Genomic DNA, 23,747 nt, shown 5'->3' with positions numbered 1-23,747 from the left:
TCGGCTGCCTCCAGGGTGCTCTCCCTTCAAAGCCACGCCTCTGTGGGCCAGCTGGCCACCTGGGGAGGGGCAGTCCGCATCTGGGGGACGTCACCCTGCCCCAGGGACTCCGGAAGGCAATTTTTTTCATGCTTTTATTGTTTTAGAGATTTATTTTTTACTTTTTTCTCTCCCCTTCCCGCCCCCCCCCACCCCACTTGTCTGCTCTGTGTCCATTCACTGTGTGTTCTTCTGTGACCACTTCTGTTCTTGTCAGCGGCACCCGGAATCTGTGTTTCTGTTGCATCATCTTGTTGTGTCAGCTCTCCATGTGTGCAGCGCCATTCCTGGGCAGGCTGCACTTTCTTTTGCTCTGGGCGGCTCTCCTTACGGGGTGCACTCCTTGCACATGGGCTCCCCTCTGTGGGGGACACCCCTGCATGGCACGGCACTCCTTGTGTGCATCAGCACTGCACGTGGGCCAGCTCCACACGGGTCAAGGAGGCCCGGGGTTTGAACCCTGGACCTCCCATGAGGTAGGTGGATGCTCTATCCATGGAGCCAAATCCACTTCCCTTTTTTCATGCTTTTTTTATGAAACGGAGACTCTTTCCACCCAGCCCAGTCCTCGTTCCCTCAGGACACTCACTGGAGGCAAAATGGTGGAAAGAAGTCCCAGGCAGTCCCGGAGCTGGCGCTGGTCCTAACGATCCTGTGACCTCGGTCAAGTCTCTTGACCTCCCTGCGCCAGAGTTCCATTATCTGTGCTGCAAAGATAAAACCATTCCTTCATCTAAGTCCGGGTGGCCATAAAGTTTCCTTCACGCAGCAATTATCTACCGCGCCTGCCTCCCAGCAGGCCCCACTCGGCAGGGGTTTGGGGGCTGCAGCTGTGGCCGGCGCAGACCGGGTCCCTGACCAGGAGCCTTCGTGGGGTCCCAGGGACTAGGAAACAGTCGACCAGTGTGTCAGACTTCTCTGACGGAGACGAGCGCTATCAAGGAGATAAAGCTAGGCGGGGGCGGGGAACGCACGGGGCTCCGGGGACAGTGCTGAGGGACATGGGAGGCCAGGAAGGTACCTCGGGAGTCCTGGGGCAGCGTTGGTGGCCGGAAACCCAGCTGTTCCTCGAGGACTCCGTCTTCAGGCCTGGGACAGGCAGGGGGATAAGTAAGGGCCGAGGGGCTCTGCACCTGCCGGGCGAGGGGAGCGGGGTCGGGAGGGCTGGGGCCAGGCCCCCGCGGCCCCCCAGCGCCTCAGATCGGGTTCCACAGCAGCCCTGGACAAGAGCGGTTCCCCCGGGACGCGTCCCCGGCCGTGACCTCCCGCGGCTGTTTTGCAGGCAGCTCTGCCTCCTGCTGAACGCAGAGAACATCTTCCACTCGATGGCCGACATCCTGCTCCGCGAGGAGGACCTCAAGTTCGCCTCGACCATGGTCCACACCCTCAACACCATCCTGCTGACCTCCACGGAGCTCTTCCAGCTGCGGAACCAGCTCAAGGACCTCAAGAGTCCGGTACTCCAGGCCAGGGAGGGTGCCAGGGTGCGGTCGGGGTGAACGCTCCCCCTCCAGGGCCTCCATGCCAGGCCCACCCCACCCCCCTACAGCCAGGCCCCCGGGCTGTGGTTCTGCAGCCCCCCTGCCGGCTCAGGCTCATTCCGCGGGGCCATCCGGGTAGTTGCCCTCCCCGCCCTCCCCCTTAGCCCCGGCCCTTCTCTCCCACCCCCAGACACATCTGTCTCTAAGGCCACCCCCGTCCTAAGCCAGGGCGTGCCAGCGAGGACTCCCCAGGGACTAGCCAGAGAAGGTGGGGGAGCCATGGACAGAGCAGAACGGAGCGATGGCGTGGGCAGCCCGAGGGGCGGCAGGCCGCGGGGCGCCACGGAGCGCCGTCCTGGGGTTTCTCCCCTAGTCTGAGCTTCAGTCACCCCACACTGTGCCCCCCCTCCCAGCCCAGACATCGCAGACCCTGCCTCCACCCCCTCCCTGGGAGTCTGAGGGGCGTGCGAGCCCACATCTGAGGGCGTTGGAGGCCAACAGGCTCGGAGTGACCCAGGCCACAACTGCCTTCGTCCTGTGGTTCTTTCCAGAAATCCACGGAGGCCTGAAGAATTTTCCTCAGGGGCAGGAGCTGCCCCAAGTTTGGGCTCGGCTCCTGGGCTGGCCCCCAAGGGCACAAGGTGGGCTCCAGAGGAGGGAGAGACGGCACCTGAGGCAGAGCGGAAGGTGCAGCCGGAAGCTTCCTCCCCGGAGCTGCACCCGCTCGCCTCTGGCCACCCCCACTTCCAGCCGGAGCCAGCCCGGCAGGGGCACTGCAAGCCTGGAGAGGGCACTTAGGGTTATTCCAGCGAGCGCAGAAACACCACAGATGAGGGCTCTCTCCCGACCAGGCCGTGCCGCCACACAGGTTGGCAGGCCCTGCCGGCTCTGTGGACAAGGTAGTGGCGGGGCCTGCGGAGGAGCTGGCGGCACCTTCCCATGGGGCAGGCACGGCCCAGGTGCTGAGCTGGCTCCCGAGCCGCCCCGCCGGGGCCCCCGCTTCTCAGACCCGGTCCCCACATGGGTGCAGAGCTGAGGAAGGAGCGACTCCTGTAACTGCTGCCCCTCTCCCCTCAGGAGAGCCAGAACCTGTTCTGCTGCCTGTACCGCTCCTGGTGCCACAACCCCGTCACCACGGTGTCCCTCTGCTTCCTCACCCAGAACTACCAGCACGCCTATGACCTCATCCAGAAGTTGTATCCTTCGCTCCCCCGGCTGCTCCTGGGGCCCAGCGCTGTGGTTCCAGGGCAGGCAGCTGCTCCCTTCCCACCCAGTTGGTGGGCCCCCTGCCCTGTGCCCACCCCCGCCCCTGCGCTCTGTCTCCAGGCCTGTGGTGGCGTCAGGGCCAGGGGCCGTATCTGGGGGTGCACCACTGGCAGCAGCTGGGGCCGGCAAGGGCCTCCAAGGGAGAAGTTAGCTCTGCAGAAGGCTTGCAAGTTGGGGATCCAGGCTGTGGATGGCAGTCCCGCAGCTGCTAACGGGCAGCGCTGGGGCCTGCTGGGAAGGAGGGCGGGCGCACTCGGTGTCCTTGAGTGCACACTCCCTGCCTTCCACCTTTGTTCTGGGCCCAGTGCTGGGAGCTGGGTGGGGACAAGGAAGAAGAGGCTACCTCAGCCAAGGGAGGGGACAGGTGCCAGGAGGAGTGCAGCAGGAGGGACAGGCTGAGGCGGCGTGGCCTGGGCAGGACACTGCACGTGGGTGCAGTGTGGCCTGGGGTAACAGCTGCTGGCTGCAGCCAGCTCCATCAGCAGGGAAGCTTGCGCTCACGGGCCCTGGGGAGCCACAGAAAGTTTAGGAGCACGGGAGGGACATGTCAGCTTGGATGTTAGATAGTCTGCTGGTGGCACTGGGGTGACAGCCTGGAGAGCAGGGGAGATGGTGGGGCTGTCACAGGCACCAGGGAAGGCCGGAAGGCTGGAACACGGGGTTTGGCATGCTGCTGGCGAGGAGAGGGGCTGCAGGTGACACGGTAGGGTTGGGGACACAGATGGAAGGCCTCAGACGGGAGATCCCCACACGCCTCCCCTAACGGCACCCACGTTCGGATTTTTTTGGCACTGAAGCAAATCAGACTCATCTGTGGATTCCTGCCTGGGCCCCTGGGTTGCAGGACTGTTTTGGAGACACATTAGCCTCCTTCCCTGATGGGCCAGGAGTCAGAGGGGCCACAGGGTATTCAGCTGGCGTTGGCTGTGACCTTTCCTGGTCCCGTCAGGTTGCCTGTGGTCCTTTCCACCACCTCAGTTTGCTTGTCACCGGTCCCCTGTGCAACCTGGAGAGCGAGGGCCACTGGCCCAGCTTCGCCTAGGTGGTCGCAGCCTCCTTTCTTGCCCAGCCCTGCCCTTCTTCCCTTCTGGGCTGCAGGGCTCTGGCAAGAGCCTTTCAGAGCCCAGGGCGGGCCCAGGAGCGCTGCTGGAGCTGGTCAGGAGCTCCCAAGCACGAGCACCTCAGGGCTGCTTTTCATTTAGAGGGGCAGAGACACAGGAGAGGAGAATTACTTCCTTTGTGGACACGGTCCTGCTTATCTGGAGCCAGGCCTGGGCCGCGGAAGCCTGGGGCCTGGGGGGTGGGCGACAGGTGCTCGGAGCCGCTGGGTCGAGCCCTGGGTTGCAGCCTCTGCCACCGGCTTGCGAGATGTGGTCAGCCTGACCCCAGCGTACCAGCTGCCCCCGGTCGGCCATCGGGCTGGGGCCAGCATGGGAAGTGGTTGCGGGCAGAGGCACTGTCCGTAGAGCCCACTCTGCTGCCAGGTGCCACAGGCAGGGCCGGCCAGGCCCAGCAGTCAGGCTCTCCTTGACCTCCCGTGCAGCGGGGACCTGGAGGTGACGGTGGACTTCCTGACGGAGGTGGACAAGCTGGTACAGCTCATCGAGTGCCCCATCTTCACATGTAAGAGTCTTGCTCCTGGCTCCACTTTATCCAGCACAGGCAGACAGAGGAGCCAAGCAGCGAGCCCTTGGCCGCCCGCCGTGACGGAGGGGTGGAGCCCAGCTCAGAGCCCAGCTCTTGGCCGAGGCTGGGGGGCGGGGTAGGCAGGCCCCCCAGGCAGGTGCTTCTGGAATGTCAAGAATGTAAGACAAGGATGACAGGGCAAGAGGGTCAGCTGGAGCAAGGTTGGGACCTGTGGGCATTAGAACTGGGGTCTCAGGGACCCTGGCCGGAGCTGATGGGAAACCTCCGTAAAGGTTAGTCTCAGTCCCTGCCCAGGAGGAGGAGGAGCCGTGCTGGCGTGGGCACATGCCCTCGGCCCCGGAGCCACACTTTTCAGCCTTCTGGAAAGAGGAGCTGGCATTCGCTGGAGCTATGGGCAGGGGCTGCTTGACTGGTAACACCCAGGCTGAATGTGCAGAAGCCACAGCTTGCTGGGGGGGCACAGCTCTTGGCACCTTGGCACAGACATCACTGCTTCCAGAGCAGGCGTGCTCTTCCCGGCAGTTGAGAGGCCGAGGCAGCCCCCAGTTGGCCATCTTCCCTACCAAGCCGCTGTCCCAGGCATCCCACTCTGGGGCAGCAGCCGTGGCCCACCCCATCCACCTCGCCAGCCCTCCCCTCGCTCCCCATCAGTTCGCCCATTTACGTGGCTTGTCCTCTGCAAAGGATGCCCCCGACTAACCTAGAGACATGGCAGGGCAGAAGCCGGTGATTCTCCTGGAAGGGCTCCCAGGAGAGGGCACCAGCCTCCTGCCCGCAGCCCCGCCCCTGCCCCAGGCTCTGGTGCCCTTTAGGCCTCGGGGAGCTGGAACAGCCTTGTGACAAAGCTAGCCCCCCGTGGGTCCAGGGGTGCATCACCCCCCTCTGGCAAGGTATCCGAGGTGGATTTCCAGAAGACTCTCCGGGGCTTAGGCACACACAAAAGCATTGTTCCCCTTCCCGCCCTCCCCTAAAGCTGCCCCAACCCACCGCCTCTCTCCAGCGCACCCTATTTATAGCTCTGCTGTGCTGGCACATGCGGAGCAGCCAGGGGGTCTGGACCACTATAAGCCCAAGCCCCTGGGGGAGGGGACCCAGCTCAGCAGCAGGTTTGGGGGTCACCAGGCCTGAGGTGGCCATTGGGAAAATCAGAAGACAGACAAGATCACAGGAGCAGCCCAGACCTTGCTCGGGAAGGAGGGATGGGTCTACCTGGCTCCCAAGGAGCCCTAGGGCCCCACTGGCCCCAGGCTCTGGCCCTGGCCCTCTCCTGGCCAAGCGGAGAGGTGGGGAGCCGGGCTGGGTGGCATCCGGGTGGGAAGGGGGGCGCCTCACCCTGCTCCTCCGCCCTGCCACAGACCTGCGCCTGCAGCTGCTGGATGTCAAGAGCCACCCATACCTGATCAAGGCCCTGTACGGCCTGCTCATGCTGCTGCCGCAGAGCAGCGCCTTCCAGCTGCTCTCCCACCGGCTCCAGTGCGTGCCCAACCCCGAGCTGCTGCAGACCGCGTGAGTGCCGCCGCGGGGCGCGGACAGGGAGCCGCCGCAGCGGGCGCGTCCGGGGTGGCCGAGTCCCCCTTGCCTCACAGCCACCTGCCCCTCGGCCTCATGTCGCCCTCAGAGTCCCAGGCTGGGGGATCCTGGGAGTGGTCCCGACAGTGGCGATACATTTTCCAAGGAGCCGAGGTGGAGATAAGTGAAACAGGATTTGATCTCCAAACTCAAGGGCATCCTGAAGTGACTCAAAAAGCAGCCCCTGGAGAGAAACCCCAGGAAGGGAGGGACGTGGTTCCCGTCCCAGCTTAGAGGGGTCCCACGCAGCCGTCGGGCAAGAGAGCCACGTAGGGCCTCCCGAGCCTCAGACAGTCCAAGGCACAAACTTCGGGGCATGGACAGGCCCTTGCACCCTGGGTACCCTCAAAGCCTTCCTGAGGCAGGCACACAGCAGCAGCCACAAGACGCCCACTGGGGGACAGGGCCCCGGCAAGCCTCTGGCGAGAAGCCCAGCAGAGCAGCCTCTGGGCAGGAGGGTCTCAGCCCCCCGGGGGGTCCCAGCTCCCACCCCAAACCCACTGCTGGCCCAGGCCCGAGAGCCTGTTGGGCTGTGTCTATATTTGGTAACCCTGGGAGGCTCTGCCTCATCCACAGGCATTTGGCATCCGAGATGGAAAATTTCACTTGTCAGGTCACCATGGAAACAAGCAGAGCCACCAAGAAGATTTACGCTGAATGGAGAGCACCCAGCTTGCATCAGATGCCCTGGGTGTCTAGAATTCCCTCCCAGGCCGTTCAAGCCCCTCAGCAGGCCTGGCGCCCGGCTCCTGCAAAGGGCCTTGGCGTTTGTGCTGGGATGGGTACAGGCACTCCCAGGCCCTCGGGGTACCTGAGCACAAGGCCCCTGTCCCCTCCGGGGCCCTCCGCCACCCCCTCCCGCCTGGCCCTCGTCAGCCTGGTGTCTGCAGAGGCTGGGGGGTCACTGACTGGTTGTCGGCCCCAGCAGTTCCCATCTCCCCTGTCCCCAGACAGGGTCCAGGACAGCAGGTCTGGGCCTGTCCCAGCAGCTGCTCATGGTGCCACCAGGTAACCCCCAGGTGCCCACGTCCTGTGCACTGAGCGTCCAGAGGAGCAGGGGAGCAACCGTGGTATTAGGTTTGCTTTTGGGTCCCCTCAGCCCACTGGGACCTGCAGGTGGCCCTGAAGCCACTCCGAGCCTGACTGGCCTGGCCTTTCCAACTTGCCCTGGCTGTTCAGGTTGCCCAGGGAGACGGGAGCAGCCAGAGTGGAGGAAGCTGAAAAGTCTGGGTGCCTACAACCTCACTTTCCCCAGAGGACCCCAGCCTGCCTCACCCCAGCTGGGAAGGGCAGCTGCTGCTGTGAGCCCCCGGCACGGCTTCTCACCTTGGCAGGGCCGGAGGGCTCGGAGCAGCCAACCCCTCTCCTGAGGGCCTCAGGACTTGAGGCCGGCCCGGGGTTAGCACTGAGGCTGACCCCTCAGGAAGCCACTACCTCCAGGGGGCTCTTGGAGTCCCCACTTTTTTTTTTAATTGTCTATTTTTTTAAAGATACATAGATCACAAAAAATGTTACATTAAAAAATATAAGAGGTTCCCACATACCCCCCCACCCCCACCCGCACTCCTCCCACATCAACAGCCTCTTTCCTCAGTGTGGCACATTCCTTGCATTTGGTGAATACATTTTGGAGCTCTGCTGCACTGCATGTATTATCGTTTACATTGTAGTTCACACTCTCCCCAGTCCATTCAGTGGGTTCTGGCAGGATATATAATGTCCAGCATCTGTCCCTGCAGTATCATTTAGGACAACTCCACGTCCCAAAAATGCCCCCACATCACCTCTTCCTCCCTCTCCCTGCTGTCAGCCACTCCCGTGGCCGCTGTCTCCACATCTCGGATAGAATTCTACCACTGCAAGTCTCGACAGTTCTGTAGGGAATCTGGTCCCCCAAGCAGTGAAGCTTGGAGCCCGCCCTCTCGACTGCTGCGGCCTAAAGCCTCCCCCCAGCCCGGTGGGGAGCCGTCCTTCCAGGGAACGTTTCCTCCCGCCTTCCCCACCCGTGGGGAAGGCCTACCCAGCCCTGCTCAGGGCGGAGGCTTGCCGTTCATGGCCTTCAGGTCCTGGGTCACGGGGAGGCAGACCCAGGAGAGACTGCCGGCCTGGGTGCCCAGAGGCGGGGCCCAGCACAGCCCGCAGACCTGCAGGCCTGGGAGAGCACTCACTCCCCAGGGGGGCGGGTCAGGGGGTGGGCTCAGACCCGTGGGTCGGGAACTGGGCTCGTGGCACGGGGAAACATGTGGACAATGCAGGCCTGGGGGAGGGGGAGGGGCGTGTCGATGAGCCCCCGCGATCCCTAATCACATGTCCCTCCAAATCGCCCAAGTCAGGTAGGAAGTCTTAGGGCGAGGGGCTGAGGTCTCTGAGAAGAGGTTCTGCATGTCAGTGCACAGCATGAGGCCAAATGAGGATCTGGTCCCAGCTCTGCTGTGGATTTGCTGTGTGACCTCAGGCAAGCCCCATGGCCTCTCTGGGCCCTTGGTTCCTTCATCAGTAAATGTGCGTCTGGACTGAGTGGGTACCCGAGGCCCTGCCCAGCCTTCAGGGCCGTGCGTTCCCAGGCTTTCTTAGCAAGAACCTGGGTAGAGATAAGGCAGGTAGCCAAGGGAGTGGTGAGCAAGGAGAGGGCCGGGGAGCAGCTGGGGAGGGTCAGGGTGCAGAGCAGCGTGCAGAGGGGGCAGCTCAGCGCCTGGCGTGTCTTGGCCCTGGAGGGGCAGGCAGCTGGAAGCCCACGCCGGGCCGCCCAGCAGGCCTGCGAGCCAGAACAGCCGGGTGGGCAGCCGTGCCCCATGCCCCCACATTCGGTGTGCTCCCGGCGCCAACGGGGATGCGGGGACCCCGGCCCCCTTGGGTTTCCAGGGCGCACCCCAGGGACCGGCTCCCAGTGAGACAAGAGGGAGCCTCCAAAGGAAAAGCTGGTGGCACTCCCTGGCTTCAGCCGGGTGACGGGTGGGGGGGGGGAGCGGGGGCCACCTGCTGGCTGGACGGCCTCCAGGAACTCGCCACCTGAGGGCAGGACGAGGCCTCCAGGACAGCTGCTCCCGCCCCCACGGTGCCACACCCCGCCCCTGCTCCCAGGACCTCCGTTCAGGAGGGGCCTCGGCGAGACTTCCCCGGAGCAAGGTGCAGCCCACTGATGGACCCTGCCACCACCCCACCACCCCTACCACACACACCCCCCCCCCCCCCCCGTGCGCACAGCCAGCCCTGGCTAGCATCTCCCAGGACACCCTTAGCCTCAGTCCCTCCTCGGGACCTGACGTCCTTGGCTCTCCAGGAGCATTGGGGTGGGGACTGGTTCAGAGCCGTGGGTGCCCAGTGCCATCCCTGTGGCCCGGCACCTCACCCCTGCTCCAGCCACCCCTGGGAGTTGGGCCTCCAGGCTCCAGCATGTCCCTTGCCCTCTCAGAAGCCCGGGTTCCTCTGGGGCAGTTGTCCCTGGGTCACAGTGTTACTGTGACAGGCAGGTGTCTCCCCCATTCCCAGGGATTTGAGAGCCTCAGTGGCCACAGCCCAGAGCACTGCCCACACTGGTCCCCCAAACGTGGGCCCACGAGGCTCCTGTCGATCTTGGAGCCAGAGTCGCCCGAGCCCTGCCAGGAAGCAGGCACTGCCACCCAGGGTGTTCTCAGGCAGAGATCTTCTCAGGAGGGCCGAGCTCTTCCATGCCGTGCCCGGTGGCATCCTCACAACCACCCCGCGAGGTGCCTCCTACGGTTGCCCCCCCCATACAGATGAGGAAACTGAGTCACACACCCCAGGTCACACAGCTAGGGAGTGGTCGGGTTCTGGTTGGGACCAGGTCTAGCTCCTGGCTCAGCTGCTGCCCCCCACCATGTGAATTCAAAGGGCCCGCAGCCTTCACGAGACCCCTCACCAGACCACAGCCCTCCAGGGCTGGAAGCCGTTCCCTCCCGGACCCCACAAATCTGGTTCCCCAAGCCTCAGACCACAGCGAGGGAGGAGCGGAGCCGGCGGGGCAGTTAGGAATGGGGCAGGAGGCCCCGGGGGTCTGGACAGGGGAAGCGGCCCACTGGGCTGCCACATTGCCTGGCCCCACGAAGCACCATGTGCAGAGCACCGGGGAGGGCGGTGGCAGCGGGAGCTCGGAGCAGTCAGCACACCCAGGGACAAGGACTGCGCTCCTTCCCCAGGGACAGAGGGCCTGTGGGCACTGGGACCCCACGCGGAAAGCAGATACCGTGCCAGCTGGAGGGCCCAGGCGAGTCCTCAGCCGCCCCCGTTGCCCCGCCCCTAGCCCAACCCAGAGAGGAGCCACGCTGCCTCCTCCTCCTCCTCCTCTCCCCGGACCCTGCTCCCGGCCCCAGCTGGCTTCCTGGCTGGCTGCTAGCCCTGGCTTTCACCCCAAAGGGAGCCACTCGTAAACAGGAAATGCTTCCAGTGGCCATGCCTTCTCTGGGCGCCATCGCCAACCCACAGGCTGAGGGTGATGTCCACACTGCCAGGCAGAAGTGGCGGCTGGTCCCACCAACTGTGTGGGAAGCTGGGGCTGGGGACTCTGGGGCTCCCCAACTCTTTGGGGCTCTGAAGATGGTGGGGCTTGTGGTTGGCTTTTGGAGAGAGGTTGCCAGGCCTACCGCAGACAGACAGACTCCCAGAGACTGTCCTGCTACTGGGCCCTTCTGCTCTTCCCAGGGACGGCCTGAAGGCAGCCCTCAACGCCCAGAAAGCAGACTGCCCCAGCATCAACTACGCAGAGCTGCTGCAGCACTTCGAGAAGGTCCAGAACAAGCACCTGGAAGTGAGGCACCAGCGGAGTGGGCGCGGGGATCACCTGGACCGTAGGGTTGTCCTCTGACAGGCCGGGCACAGAGAAGGACCCACAGGGTGGTCCCGTGGAGCCCTCAGGCCTTCAGACGCTCTCCCCGCGGAGCCCAAGGACCAGCCTCTCGGGGGCATGGCTGAGCCTGGCCACCTGCCAGGGCAGAGATGGGAGGCAGAGGCTGCTCTGTGCACCCCAGGCCCCCATGCTGTCAGCAGTACCCTGTCACTCAAACCAAACTGGCTTCTCACCGGGGTGGGGCCACAGCCTCAGGCACATGCCACCCAACTTCTGGAATCAGCCTCTCTGTAATAATACTCTTACACAAGAGCTTGACCTCCCCAGCCCCCCTGAGCTCTGTCCCCGTGTCAATGTGTATACACGTGGACGTGTAGACATACATGTATGCACACCCATCGGGACCAGGGACCAGCACTCCCCTGCCCCAATAAAGAAGTGACCGAAAACCCTCAACCCGTGCCCATCCACTCCTTCTTGAATGACACCTGCCCCTGCCTGGTGCTGCCACCATCCCAGGACCTCGCCTCTGTCCTGGAGATCTGGCCTCAAGGATGGCAGAGCTGGGAGAGCCTTGTCACCACATACTCGCCAGGGGATGGGGAGGGGGGCCTAGGGCCCAGCTCTCAGCCTCTAAGACCCCCACCTTCCTCCTGGAGAGCACCCGCCAGGTTTGCCTGGCCTGGGCTCCTGAGCCCTGTCTTCCCCCCCCTCCCCCCCAGCACCTAATCCCACTTTGCCATCTTGCCGCCGCAGGGAGTTTCTGAATAAAAGACATTGCCTGCTGCAGAGCACTTAGCAGATCACTGAGCTGCGGGGGTGCCCGGGAGGCTCCAGGGATGCCCAAGGAGGGATCGGGACACCCAATGCTAGTTTGGCAGAATGAGCCCCACCTCACAGCTCCCATAGGCCTGGGTCTGGCGACCTAAATAGCTCTCAGGTGGCTCCTGCTTTTCCCCAGAGTGGGCCGTCCTCGCCGGCGCCCGCATGCGTCCCTGCGTAGGATGGCCAGGGGCTGAGGCCCACGATCCACCTCTGCTCTGCTGCTCAGACCCAGCCCCCCATCCAGGAGGAAGGAGGTGGGCCTGAGGACCAGCAGCCACCCCCAAACCCCAGCCTCGGGCACCGTGTCCAGTGGCACCGCTTGGAAAAAGAGCCACAGAACTTATGGAGACGGGTCCGCACCCCTGTGCCGGGGATGGCACGTACCGAGGCGGGCGGCTCCGGGACGCCCTGCGTCCCAGCTCTAGGTGCTGTGTCCGTGTCCCGGGAAAGCACCCGGAGGACCCCATCCGGCCGCCGGGCAGGGGTACGACCCACCGCCCGCCGGCCAAGAGCGCGGGAAGCCCGCTGGCCGCAGGCCAAGGCTGGAGGGCGTTGCGGAGCCTCTGTCCGGGGGCGGGGACCCGGCTGCCGACCCCGCTCCCGCCGCGGAGCCGCGCGGGCCCCGCCCCAGCGCCGCCCCCGGCGCACGGTGGCGCCCCGCTCGCCCGACCAGTCTGGCCGCGCGCGGGCTCGGGTTGCACGGCCCGGCCTCCCGGCGGCGAGCGGGCCTGCGCCCGCGCGGCCTTTCCCACAGCCCGCGCCGCCGCCCCCCCGCGCCGCCCTCCCCGCCGCCGCGCCCACGTGACGCCCAGCCTCGGCGGCTCGGATTACCGCCGCCGCTCCAGTCCCCGCGCCCAGGCTGCGCCGCGAGCTGCCCGCGCCGCGCCCCCCGCGCCCCGCCAGCCCCGCAGCGCCATGGCCCGCGCCGCCCCGCGGCGGCCCGCGACCCCGCAGCGCGGAGCGGCCGGCCGCTGAGCGCGGCCCGCAGGCGGGGAGGCCCGGCCCGGCCTCGGAGCGAGCGCCCGCCGCGGCCCGGCTCCCTCGGCCCCGCGGCTCCCCGCGCCCCTGCCCACGCCGCCCGGCCCGGCCCGAGCATGGAGACGGCGGAGAAGGAGTGCGGCGCCCTGGGCGGGCTCTTCCAGGCCATCGTCAACGACATGAAGGTAACGGGCGCGGCGGGGCCGGCGGGGGACGGCCTGCGGGCCACGGGCGCCCCCGACCCGACCTCCCGGGGGGACGCGCGGGTGCGTGTCCCCTTTGGGGGTGCGTGGCGAGGGCAGCCGTGCCCCGCTGTGTCCGTGCACCGCGGCGTCTGTGTGCCCTTGTCTGAGTCTGTCCTGCCTGCGTCTGCCGTGCGCCCGGGTCTCCGGGTGCCCGACTGGGGCGGTGTTGGGTGCCCGTGTGTCGGGGTGACCGTGTAGTGCCATCTGTGCCCGAGGTCGCCTGGACCGCAGCGCCCCCGTGGGGTCCCGAGCCGAGCTCCGCACAGGCGGGGCTCCCCGCACCTCGGGCCCCTCCATCCATGAATGGGTCTTGGCTCCGGAAGCGACCCCACGGCCTTTTGAGGGGTCCTGGGGCTCAGTGGCCTCCGCCCCCTTCCACCACCATTCCCCCGCCCGCCACTGCGGCCTGGTAGCCCAGACAATGCTGTCACCGCCAAAGCAGGGGAAAATAATAAAGCCGAGGCCCGTTAACTCCTTCCCTGCCGGCCTCTGCGCCGACCCTGTGCCTGCCGCCCCCAGCCCCTCCCCCCACCAGCCCCAGGGAACCCCAGGCCTCCCCGGTCTCCAGGCCGAGGGTCCCTCTGGTCTCTGGGATAGCCCTTGACTCCCTCCTTGGGAGGAGGAGAGAAGGCCAGGCAGGGTGGGTGGGCTCCCCCAAGGGAGCCCTTTCCCACCCCCACCACCACCCCTTTCGCTGTCTTCCAACCCTCTCTGTCTCCCCCATCGTTGCCCAAGCTCAGGCAGGAACAGGCCACCAATGCCAGGCTCACCAGGTGGGGGAAACTGAGGCCCAGGAATGGCTCAAGGTCATTAAGGAGACTGTTGGACCCTGCCCCGACCTCAGCCTCTCATTGTTCATCTAGAGGGACCGGGAAGGGGAATCGCTCCCCTCAAGAGGCCATGGTCTGGCAAGGCTGTCCCCAGCTCCTGATGGGGTGCAGGCCCCCATTCTCCTTAGAAGCCCCGGTGGCCACTCCTCGGCCTAGGATGAAGGAGCAGGATTGTGGGACAAGGGCAGAGCTGGGGAAAGAACTGCCCCTCCCCCAGGGGCTCCTGAGCCCCACCCCCACAGCCTGTCACACACCGCCAGGTACACAACGCAGAATCCCACAGTGACACGGCGGGGCGGGAGGAGACGGCGGGGCGGGAGGAGACGCCGCGCGCCACAGCAAGAGCAGCCCCACAGTGCCCGGGCTGGCCCTGAGGGGTGGGGGGCGGGAGGCGGCCGGGCTAGAGGTGGGGGGTCCGTCCTGCCAGGGCAACAGCCCCAGAGCCAGCTGCTGGATCCTGCCCCTTGGGACGGGGCCCGAGGCCTGCCCAGACTACTGGGTTAGCCGCATGTGGTCCCCGCCCCGGGAACGGAGTCACCCTGAGACCTCCATCCCTTGCCACTCCACCTCCGGACCCCTCCTGCAGCCCCTCAGAAGTCCTGGCCCCTGTGCCCGCGGTACCCACCTCAGCCTGTGGACATCACAGCCCTGGCACTGGGACCCGGCAGCCCAGGCCACCTCCCCCCCAGGCCACCTCCCTCAGCCCCCGGCCCTGGTGGCCTCAGTCAGACACTGCCAAGAGCAGTAGCTTTCGCTGAGAAAAGAGGGCAGGACTGTCCCCCTCTGAGCGGGCAGTTTGCAAAGAACTCTGGGATGAGGCAGAGGAAACGGATCCAGGTTGCAGCTGGTGATTCAGGTTAGGCCTGAGGCAGGACCTTCTGACACGCGGAGGCACAGTGGGAGCGGTTTCACCGGGGGAGCACTCTTACTGCCCTGCCCCTGACTTGGGTGTGTGTTCACCCAACTCCCGGGTCTTGGGGCGGCCTCTGGCCGTTTCCCCTGGCGGCCTGCGTGGCAGAAGCAGCAGGGCTTCCGTGGAGAGGGAGTGTGGGTCAGCCCGCCCGGCAGGCTGTGGGGCCCCGGGAGGCCCCTCTCTCAGTGTGCGCACGGGCCCACCCCCGCAGGAGCCCCGGGCCCTGGCCCTGGGGTGGCAGAGGTGGGGTGGCAGGAACAGTCCCTGCGCTCCACGGGCAGCCTGGAGGGCCTGGAGGAGGGTACAGCGTGGGGGGAGCAGGCCCCCTGTGCCCCATTCAGCTCAGGTCAGACGCCCCTGGGGGCCGGGGTGCCCACACAGGGACGGGGACTGGCACGGATGACAAGGCAGGGCACCCCCCCAGGCCCGGCAGCACCCTCAGCAGAGCAGATGCCCCCCCCCAGCACCACCCCTCAATAGTGGGGAGCCTCACGCGCGGCCCGGAGGGGGTGCGCTCGGCAGGGAGGCGGCTCTCGCTCTCAGCCCACAGGCCCTGAGCACGCTGCATGTGCGAGCACTCCCCACCCAGGCCTCCCTCGTCTCCCCACAGACCCTGAGGTTGGTGCCCGCTCCAGATGGGCACGGCTCGGAGAGGAGCGCCTTCCCAGGGCCACCTGGATCCTCTGGATCCAGGACTGGAGTGTGGGTTCCTCGGCCCCCATCAGAGCCACAAGCACCCCCCGGGCAGAAACAGAGTGTCCGAGAGCCAGGCCTTGGCAGGCTTCTCCTCCACCCCCGGCCCCACCCGCCTGGGCACTTTCAGTGCCCAGCAGCTCCCCTTCCCCTCCAGAGCAGCCCGGGGCCTTTCTCCGTCCTGGCCACCGCTGCCGCCTCCCCATCCTTGCTAGTCAGGCTCCCGTCTCCCTGCACCCACAGGAGTGGGGGACACCTCTGCCCTACCATAGAGCGTCCAGTCACACGTGGTTCAGATCCCGACCCTGCTGCTCTGTGGCCTTGGGCAGATCGGTGAACCTCTCTGAGCCTCAGTATACTCATCTGTACAACGGGGGGCGGGAACAGTGTTCAGTTCATCCACGAAGCAGGGAAGGGTGGTCAGGGTTCCTTAGGCTCACACACGGTGCCTGGCCCATGGGAAGCGCCCAGCCGACAGCAGCCCTTACCCGTACTGGCCACTGGCCAGTCTCAGAGCCCAATGGGCAGGGCCTGGGCATAGGTGAGGGCTGGCACAGGCCAGAGCTAAATGTGGCCCCGGGCTGCTCGGCCCCCTCGGCCTCCCTGCCTCTGAAGCAGGCCGCAGCTTCAAGCGTTGGAAGCCCCTGGCAGGACCCTCCAGGGTCCTGTGTCCGCAGGGGTGAGAGTGGGGGATCCAGGTCCTCAGACACTGAGGCTCCCCGGATTCTTCGGGTCTGGCGCCCCACACAGCCTGCCTTACCCCAGTCCCCGCTGGGAGAGCCGCTGCTTGGAGGCCCAGGATGGGGTGATCCTGGCCGGGGAGAGGCCTTTTTGCCCTCAGCCCAGGGATCTGGTTGGGGGGACCCGTCTCCCCAGCTCTGTCCCTTGCTCTCTGAGGCCGCCCAGGGGCTGCTGAGGAGAGCTGAGGGGGCTGCGAAGGTTGCCCCTGCGCCCTCGCCACCCTCTCTGCCTCCGGGAGGTCTGAGCAAAGCTTCGGGGCTGGGAGGTCGAGGAGGGGGCAGCGCCCCCTTTCAGAAGGCCCCCCGCGGTGCCATGGCGTGGGTCAGCACCCAGACAACCTCCCCAAGCCCTGCGCCCTGAGCCGTGCTACGTGGAGACGGCCCACCCACAGCCTCCTCCGCCCGCCCTGGCCTACGTGGACCTCTCAAATATTTGCTTTTCCTGAACCCTGGTCTGGCTGGGCCCGGAGGGGAGGGTGTTTCTGAGATTCCCCGAGGAGCCCCGTCCCCTTTCCAGCCACCCCGAGAGACTGCTGGACCTGCCCCCGAGGCTCCGGCCCGGCAGGGCCTCTCTCCTTCCGAGACCTGGGGGGCCACAGTCTGCACCGTCCCCTTCCTCAGGAAATGCCCCACCCCCAGGAACCAAGCCTGCGTGGGTCGGCAGCCCCTTGAAGGAGCGCGGCCTCCTCAGGTGTCCCCAGGACCCCCTAGTGGCGGGGAGGGGGTGAACCAGGAAAGCCCCTCGGTCAGACTGGACAGCTCGGTGGCCAGGAGCCTGACCTCCCTCCTGGGAAACCCCCACCCAACCCGGAGCTGCGGGCCAGGCCGGATAAAGGCCACACTGTTTGCCCAGGAGGGCGGAGGCCCGGGGGGAGAAGGGTGGCTCTGTTGGCCGCACAAGGCTCCATTCAGCCCGCGGCCTGGCTGGCCCGCGCAGGCTGGCCGGACCCCGCAGCTCGGCCTCGGGCCTGGGAGCGGCTGCCGCTGGCCTGGCATGGCTGGCGAGGCTGGCAGCGGCTTCCGGGGCCCAGGGTAGGGCCCCCGGAGGCCCCCGTTTGGACCTGGCAGACCTCTGCCCCAGGCCAGGGGGCACGTTAGTGCCCACCGGCCCCATGTGAGCCTCCGCGGGACGGACCCCTAACCTGAGGAGACAGGTCCTGCCACTTGCGCTCTCCATCTCCTCTGGGGGAGGATGTGGCCAAAAGGCCTCAGAGGGTAGACAGTGGAGGGGGTGGTGAGCACGAGGCGCCTGCTCCCAGGACCAGCCGTCCTTGTGCTCCCCGTCCCCCAGAGGGACGTCCCTTCCCTGGAGGACAGGGCTGCTCTCTCAGAAGCTGCCGGAGTCCAGGGGCGCCCGGGCAGGGCAAGCCCGTCCCGCAGGCTCTCACCTCCTCTCCCATCTCCCCCGCAGAGCTCCTACCCCATCTGGGAGGACTTCAATTCCAAGGCCACCAAGCTGCATTCCCAGCTGAGGTGAGGCTGCTGGGGGTGCCCAGCCGGGCGGGGCCGGGCGGGGAAGAGGGCGCTGCGCCCACAGGCCACCCTCTTCTCCATCTCCCCAGGACCACCGTGCTGGCTGCCGTGGCCTTCCTGGACGCCTTCCAGAAAGTGGCTGACATGGCCACCAACACCCGAGGTAGGGAGGGGGCGTGGTGGGAAGGCGGGGTGGGGCGTGGACCAGGGAGGGGACACAGGCCGAGCCCTGCCCGGTTCTGGAATGCGCTGGTTGCACAGGCAGGCGAGCAGGGGGCACTTGCTCTCTTGGCACCTGCCAGCCACGGGGGTGCAGTGAGCCGGGTTATGGCTTCTTCCCACCTGCCCAGTCGTCCCCCTGCGAGCCTGAGGGGCCGGCGAGGGTTCCTGTGGGACCAGTGGCTCAGTAGCAGCGGCCCAGGGCCCTGTTCCTTTGGGTGGTGTGGACCCGCGCGGTGGGCGTGGATTTGCACCGTCAGGCCTGCACCTGGGCACACCTGGGGCAGGTGGGTCTCCCTGCGGGACCGCAGAGGATTTTTGGTCGTTCCTCCCTCGACAGTCTTTGGCTCCCGCCTCTGCCTGGTGAGGGGTGGGGGACAGGAGGGCTCCTGGCCTAACCACGCGGCACCGGCAGCTGCAGGGGGCTGCCTCGGCCAGGCGGGGCCTTGGTCCTGGCACGGAGCAGGAGCGCAGTAAATACGACAGATAAAGTCCCCCGCAGGGCCTGGCCGGGAGCGGCCCTGCTGGCGCCCAGATTGCGGAACGAGGGGGGCGGGGGTGGCGCGGTCGGCGCGCGTGCGCCCCCTCGTGGCTCGCGGCCGGGACCGCAGGGGCCCCCGGGCGCCCCGTTCCACCCGGTGCGCTCGCCTTGGCAGGGGCCACGCGGGACATCGGCTCGGCGCTCACGCGCATGTGCATGCGCCACCGCAGCATCGAGACCAAGCTGCGGCAGTTCACCAAGTGAGTGGGCGCGGCGGGCGGGCGGGCGCGCTGGCGGGGGTGCCCTGGCGGCCCTGACCTGCCCGCGCCCGTCCACAGCGCGCTGCTGGAGAGCCTCATCAACCCGCTGCAGGAGCGCATCGAGGACTGGAAGAAGTCAGCCAACCAGCTGGACAAGGACCACGCGAAAGGTGGGAGCGCGCTGCCGCCGGGCCGGGCCTGCCCCCCACCCCGCCGCGCCCCCGTGACAGCCTTCTCTGTCCTTCTCTGCCCAGAGTACAAACGAGCCCGGCACGAAATCAAGAAGAAGTCGTCAGACACGCTGAAGCTGCAGAAGAAAGCTCGCAAAGGTAGGGGACCCAGCAGGCCTGGAGGCCTCGCTCCCGAGCCCCCTCCCTGCCCGCTGCCCTGGGGGGCACCCCAGGGGATCTTCCTGGCCAGGGGGCCTGCTGGGTGGGACCAAGGGAGCCGCCCCGCGCCCACCCTAGCCCCGGGCCAGGTGCCCGGGGGGTCAGCAGGCCCCCCACCCCTCCCCAGGAGTGGCTGTCCATCAGGCTGTCTTTCACACATTCTTTCTTTCTCTGTCTCTCCTCCTCTCCTCCTCCCACCTCCTTCCTGTAGAGCTACTTGGTAAGTCAAATGGCCATCCCTGCAGCTGCTCCTCCCAGCCTTGTTGCATTTGTCTGTCTCCCCCAGCTCAGGGCCATGGGAAGGAACCCCCGCCTCCAGGCCAAGGAGGAGCAGAAGGGCGTGGCTCCAGTGAGGGAGGGGCTTGGGGCACAGTCCCCCCTGGGGCGCAGTCCTCCCTGGGGCTGGGGGCCCCCCCACCGGGGATGAGTCCAGGACCACCGCTGGGTCAGTCCACCAGGCGCCCTGGGCAGAGTGGGGGCGCAGGCCAGCCCAGCGTCCTTCCACGTGGCCCCCCTTCCCACCTCCCCGTCTCCTCTGCACATGTCATCCTCTTGCCACTCTGTTTCTCTCGCTGCTTCTTTGTGCTGCTGTCCTGGTGCATTGCTCCCTGAGCTGAGTGGGGGCCCCACAAGACACCCCCCGGCCCGGCCCCTAGTGCTCCCCAGCGCCACGCCTCCCGGTGCTTTGGCCCATAGCGGAGCCCCCATTCCACTGTTGCCCTGCTGCCACTGCCGCGCACTACTCCCTGTGGCCAGGGCGTGAGGGCACCCTCAAGCGCCGCGGAGGCTGCAGCACTGCTCGGGCGGCCCTGCAGCTGCCCGGGCTTCAGCCCTGCCCACCCACAGCTTCGGGTTGTCCCCGTGTCTGTCTGTCTGTCCTCTCTGCCTGCTCTGGTGGGATCAGCCCCTCAAGAGCCCCCCCAGTCCCGGCTGCCCTCCCTCGTGCCCGGCCCCAGGGCCTGGACGCCCCCGCGGGGCAGCGAGCCGGGCCGGCGTCCCCAGCGGGGCCTCTCCTCCCCACCCTCCAGGGAAGGGAGACCTGCAGCCGCAGCTGGACAGCGCCCTGCAGGACGTCAGCGACATGTACCTGCTGCTGGAGGAGACCGAGAAGCAGGCGGTGCGCCGGGCCCTCATCGAGGAGCGCGGCCGCTTCTGCACCTTCATCACCTTCCTGCAGCCCGTGGTGGTGGGTGCCGCCAGGGCGTCAGCGGGGGCGGGCGAGCGCCCAGGGGGCAGGGGCGGGGTGGGCATGCTGAGCACCCCGCAGGCTGGCCAGCTGGGAGGTCCCCTCGGGGAGCCCCCATCTCCACGAGCCAGGAAGCGGGACCCTGAAACCTTGGGGGCGGGGCCAGGCCCGGGGCCCACCCGTCCACCTCTGGGCAGCCCCAGGTCCGCGGCCTTCGGGTCTGGACAGGAGACCGCGCAGACCCCGCCTCCCGCAGCCCCCGGCAGCGCTGCTGGTGGGCAAGGGTGGCGGAGGGGATGCCTGGGGAGCCTGCTCCTGCGGGGTGGGTGGGCGGCGGGCAGCAGGGCAGGCGGCTCTGACGCTCCACCCCCTCAGAATGGCGAGCTGACCATGCTGGGAGAGATCACCCACCTGCAGGGCATCATCGACGACCTGGTGGTGCTGACGGCCGAACCACACAAGCTGCCCCCCGCCAGTGAGCAGGTGCGGCCCGCCCGGGGCGGGGGCAGAGGGGACAGGCGCAGGGGGCCCGCACTTGATTGGGGACAGAGGCAGGTGGGGCCAGAGGCCTGGACCCATCCTGACCCCCACTGTGCGGCCACCAGGGGCACCTGCCCAGGTGAGGTCTGGGGCCTAGACTCGGAGCAGGTGGGTGGAAGTCTGGACGTGGGGGCTGAGCCCCGAGTTTGCCTACCCAGCCACCAGCACCCCCAGACCCAGGCACCTCTGCCCACCTCACCCAGCAGCCCACACCCGCCGCTCTAGGGTCTGCCCTCCCCAGCCACCTGCGCAGCACTCACCGGGCACCAGCACAGTGCTGGGCACTGCCCACGGGTCACCCAACTGCCCCCAAGACAGGAACGACTGACTCCATTTCACAGGAGAAAATTGAGACTAGAGGCCTAGTCCTTGCGCTAGGTGACCCGGGGGACCCAGAGCCTGCACGCCATGGCGCTGCGCTCTTGTTGCCCGGCTCCTCTGCCCACGGCTGGCATCTGCTCAGGAGCGCCCGGTCCTCCCTGGGCTCCGCCTGGCCCAGCCGGGGGCAGCCTGAGGGAGCAGAACCCCAGGGCTCTCCCCCAGCCTCTGGCCGCCACGCTTCCCATCCTGAGAAAGGAGCTTGTGTCAGGAGAGGCTGGGGGGCCCTTCAGACCCCCCAGGACCACTTCCCGGTCCCAGTTTGTGGGGAGAAGAGAGTGGGGAGCCTGTGGCCCTGCCAGCCCTGGGGGCCCCAAGAATGTGATATGCTCTCTGCAGGCCAGGGGCTGCCTCCAGTAACCACCCCCCTTCCATGTCCCTGTCCAGGTGATCAAAGACCTAAAGGGCTCAGACTACAGCTGGTCCTACCAGACGCCCCCCTCGTCGCCCAGCAGCTCCAGCTCCCGCAAGTCCAGCATGTGCAGGTCAGTGGGGGGGCGTGGGGGGGGGGCCGGGGTCTACGGGGAGAGAAGGGAAACGCTCAAGAATTGCCTTAGGGCCCCAGAACTCACGTGATTTCTACACCCTGGGAGGAATTTGCAAAATAAGTGTAGAGGGAAAAATAGCTCCGGTGGTGAGTTCTGCTGAGACAGGCATTGGTGGGGTGGGGCGGGGCAGGGAGAGAGGAGCAGCTTCGACTGTGGAGCGTTTCCCATTAATGGACCAGGTGCCCTGCTAAGTGCTTATGTTTTTTCTGTTGAATTCTAATACCACTGAATCATGGTAGTGCCACCATTTCACAGAAGGGGAAACTGAGGCATGCCGTCCCAGCATTTATCCACAGGCCCAGCACTGTGTGGGGGAATGGTTAAGGGTCTGGGGCCAGAGAGGGGCTTGGAGGCTTCTGGGAACATGTGCTGAGGCCCCGGGTAAAGGATGCCCCTGAGCTGGCCCCTGCGAGGCAGTGGGGCTCGGGCCGAGCTGGCCCCCGCGAGGCAGTGGGGCCCGGGCCGAGCTGGCCCCTGAGGTCTCAGGGAGCCAGGGAGAGGGGAAGGGCAGCCCCAGGAGGGGAGCACGGGGAGCACAGCCAGTTCCTGGTGTAGAGGCCCCCTGCCCTGTGCCAGGAGACCCTCCCCAGAACCTTCTTGGGGTGGGCACCGCGACCAGCTGCTCCTGCTGGCGGCCCTCGTGGCCCGGGGGTGGGGTGGGGGACAGCCGCCCCAGGAAGGACAGTTGATTGCAGGGGCAGACCCGTGACCAGAGTGGGGCTGGGCCTTCAGGGTCCTGCTCGTTGCCAGGAACAGTCCATCTGAGGGTGTGCGCTCCCAGGGCCCGGAGGGGCTGGGGGTGGGGGGGGCCCAGGACCCACCTGGAGGGCAGCCTCACACCCAGGGCTCTGGCACATGCTAGGCCTCGGTTAGGGTCAGACTAAGGGTGATCATAGCCTGTGGCTGGTGCTGTCCCACTGGGGAACCATTGGACTCTTGGTGACTTGGTTTTCCCATCATTAACCTGAGGGCTACGGTTCTTTATGGCAGAGTAGGAGACAGACATGGCCTCGTCCTGGTGGACTTGGGTGTCGGGGGACGGGCATGGCCAGCTCCCCAGTGCTGGCCCTGCCCAGAACGGTCCTGGAACCCAGCTCCTCGGTGGCGCCTGGGTCCCAGGACCGTGTGATCTGATATCGTCTTTTCCTTCCTTTGCCCCTCACCTCTCTCCCCGTCCTCCATCTGTCGCCCTCCCCTCCACACGCACCCCTGTTGTTTGCCTGTCTGGCTGCCGTACCCTCTCCTTCACTCCCCCAGCGCCCCCAGCAGCGGTGGCAGTGCCAAGGGTGGCGGAACCCCGTGGCCTGGGGGCCAAACACACTCACCCAGTTCCACCTGTCGCTACCGCAGCCTGGCGCAGCCAGCCACCGCCACCGCCCGCCTCTCCAGCGTCTCCTCCCACGACTCTGGCTTCGTCTCCCAGGACACTTCCTACTCCAAGCCCCCCTCGCCCATGCCTTCAGACATCACCAGCCAGGTGAGGGGGCCCCGAGAGGACCACCTGGCTTGGGCCGCAGCGGCCTCATGCCGGCCTCAGGCTATCCAGGCGCAGGGCCGCCTGGCACTGTTGGGACTGGCCTGGGGTCCCCAGCATCGCCACGCTGGGGACCACCCGAGCCTCCTGCCTCAAGGCCGAAAAGGAGGGTCTTGGAGCAGCGTATCGGGTTGAGGCTGTGTCAGCAGGGGCTTTGGCAGCCCCCCAGCCTGCCCCTTCTTCCCAGCCGTAGGAGCTGTAGGAGGCCAGCTTGCCAGCCCTCGCCCCTCGCGGCCCTCCCCGTGCAGAGGAGCGGCCCCACGAGGTGCTGGGGGGCGGAGAGTGGCACTCCAGGATCTGCAGGCATCGCTCTCCCCTGCAGCTTGCTCTGAAACCAGAGACTGGCTCCAGAATCTCCCTAGTTACCTGCCCCCCCACCCACCCCCTGGGACTCACGACACCCAGAGGAAAGCCCCCCGGGCAAGCAGTCCAGCCTCCCTGTGTCCTCTGCTGTGGTCCCTCTGTTTGTCCGTCTTGCGGAGGCTGCAGCCGGGTGGTTCAGGGAAGACTTGCTCCTGCTTCCCCAGGCCCCCTGAGGGCTCCTGACTGTCACCCTGCTCTGACAGCGAGGCTCCCCCCAGGGGAGGTATGGTGTGTCCACAGTGCACTGGGGTTCCAGTGTCCATACAGCACTGGGGGGCAGAAAGCAGGCACCCTGTGAACATTTGCTGGGCAGGGAGGCGGGGAGCTGCGTGGTTGCCAGGTACTT

The 23,747-nt window shown here is 66.7% G+C and overlaps 2 protein-coding genes and 1 long non-coding RNA gene across 9 annotated transcripts in view; 2 read left to right on the top strand and 1 right to left on the bottom strand.

The window, feature by feature from the left end:
• Positions 1–11,262, top strand: part of VAC14 (VAC14 component of PIKFYVE complex) — a 114,544-nt gene extending 103,282 nt beyond the window's left edge. For both annotated transcript variants that reach the window (XR_009181519.2, XM_058279748.2), the window contains exons 15-19: positions 1,322–1,496; positions 2,598–2,716; positions 4,330–4,409; positions 5,789–5,939; positions 10,662–11,262. Coding sequence is in view for 1 of the 2 variants with exons in the window: in XM_058279748.2 (XP_058135731.1) it covers positions 1,322–1,496; positions 2,598–2,716; positions 4,330–4,409; positions 5,789–5,939; positions 10,662–10,824 (688 nt within the window). In the remaining variant the exon portion in view is untranslated. The remainder of the gene's footprint in view (positions 1–1,321; positions 1,497–2,597; positions 2,717–4,329; positions 4,410–5,788; positions 5,940–10,661) is intronic.
• On the bottom strand, positions 149–17,597 carry LOC139436854 (uncharacterized). Of its 4 annotated transcripts, none has more exons than XR_011646277.1 (3): positions 17,451–17,597; positions 1,061–1,172; positions 149–746 (listed from the first exon to the last, which is right to left on the bottom strand). It is a non-coding gene; the product is annotated as an uncharacterized lncRNA (long non-coding RNA). The 4 variants fall into 4 exon arrangements; XR_011646278.1 differs by lacking the exon at positions 17,451–17,597 and adding an exon at positions 15,558–16,428; XR_011646280.1 differs by having other exon boundaries at positions 151–746; positions 1,061–1,128.
• The window catches only part of MTSS2 (MTSS I-BAR domain containing 2), a 23,780-nt gene continuing 12,490 nt past the window's right edge, over positions 12,458–23,747 (top strand). Inside the window, exons 1-10 of one of the 3 annotated variants that reach the window (XM_058279749.2) lie at positions 12,458–12,794; positions 17,442–17,503; positions 17,593–17,666; positions 18,379–18,463; positions 18,542–18,633; positions 18,718–18,792; positions 19,881–20,038; positions 20,414–20,521; positions 21,344–21,441; positions 22,762–22,981. In XM_058279749.2, coding sequence (XP_058135732.1) covers positions 12,726–12,794; positions 17,442–17,503; positions 17,593–17,666; positions 18,379–18,463; positions 18,542–18,633; positions 18,718–18,792; positions 19,881–20,038; positions 20,414–20,521; positions 21,344–21,441; positions 22,762–22,981 — 1,041 coding nt within the window. In that variant the 5' untranslated portion in view covers positions 12,458–12,725. Of the gene's footprint in view, positions 12,795–17,441; positions 17,504–17,592; positions 17,667–17,712; positions 18,010–18,378; positions 18,464–18,541; positions 18,634–18,717; positions 18,793–19,880; positions 20,039–20,413; positions 20,522–21,343; positions 21,442–22,761; positions 22,982–23,747 lie in introns of those variants that run through there. The other 2 variants (XM_058279750.2, XM_071209087.1) reach the window with 2 other exon arrangements.

The sequence above is a fragment of the Dasypus novemcinctus genome, chromosome 18 (assembly GCF_030445035.2).
Source record: "Dasypus novemcinctus isolate mDasNov1 chromosome 18, mDasNov1.1.hap2, whole genome shotgun sequence".
NCBI lineage: Eukaryota > Metazoa > Chordata > Mammalia > Cingulata > Dasypodidae > Dasypus > Dasypus novemcinctus.
This window is presented reverse-complemented; position numbering and strand designations above follow the sequence as displayed.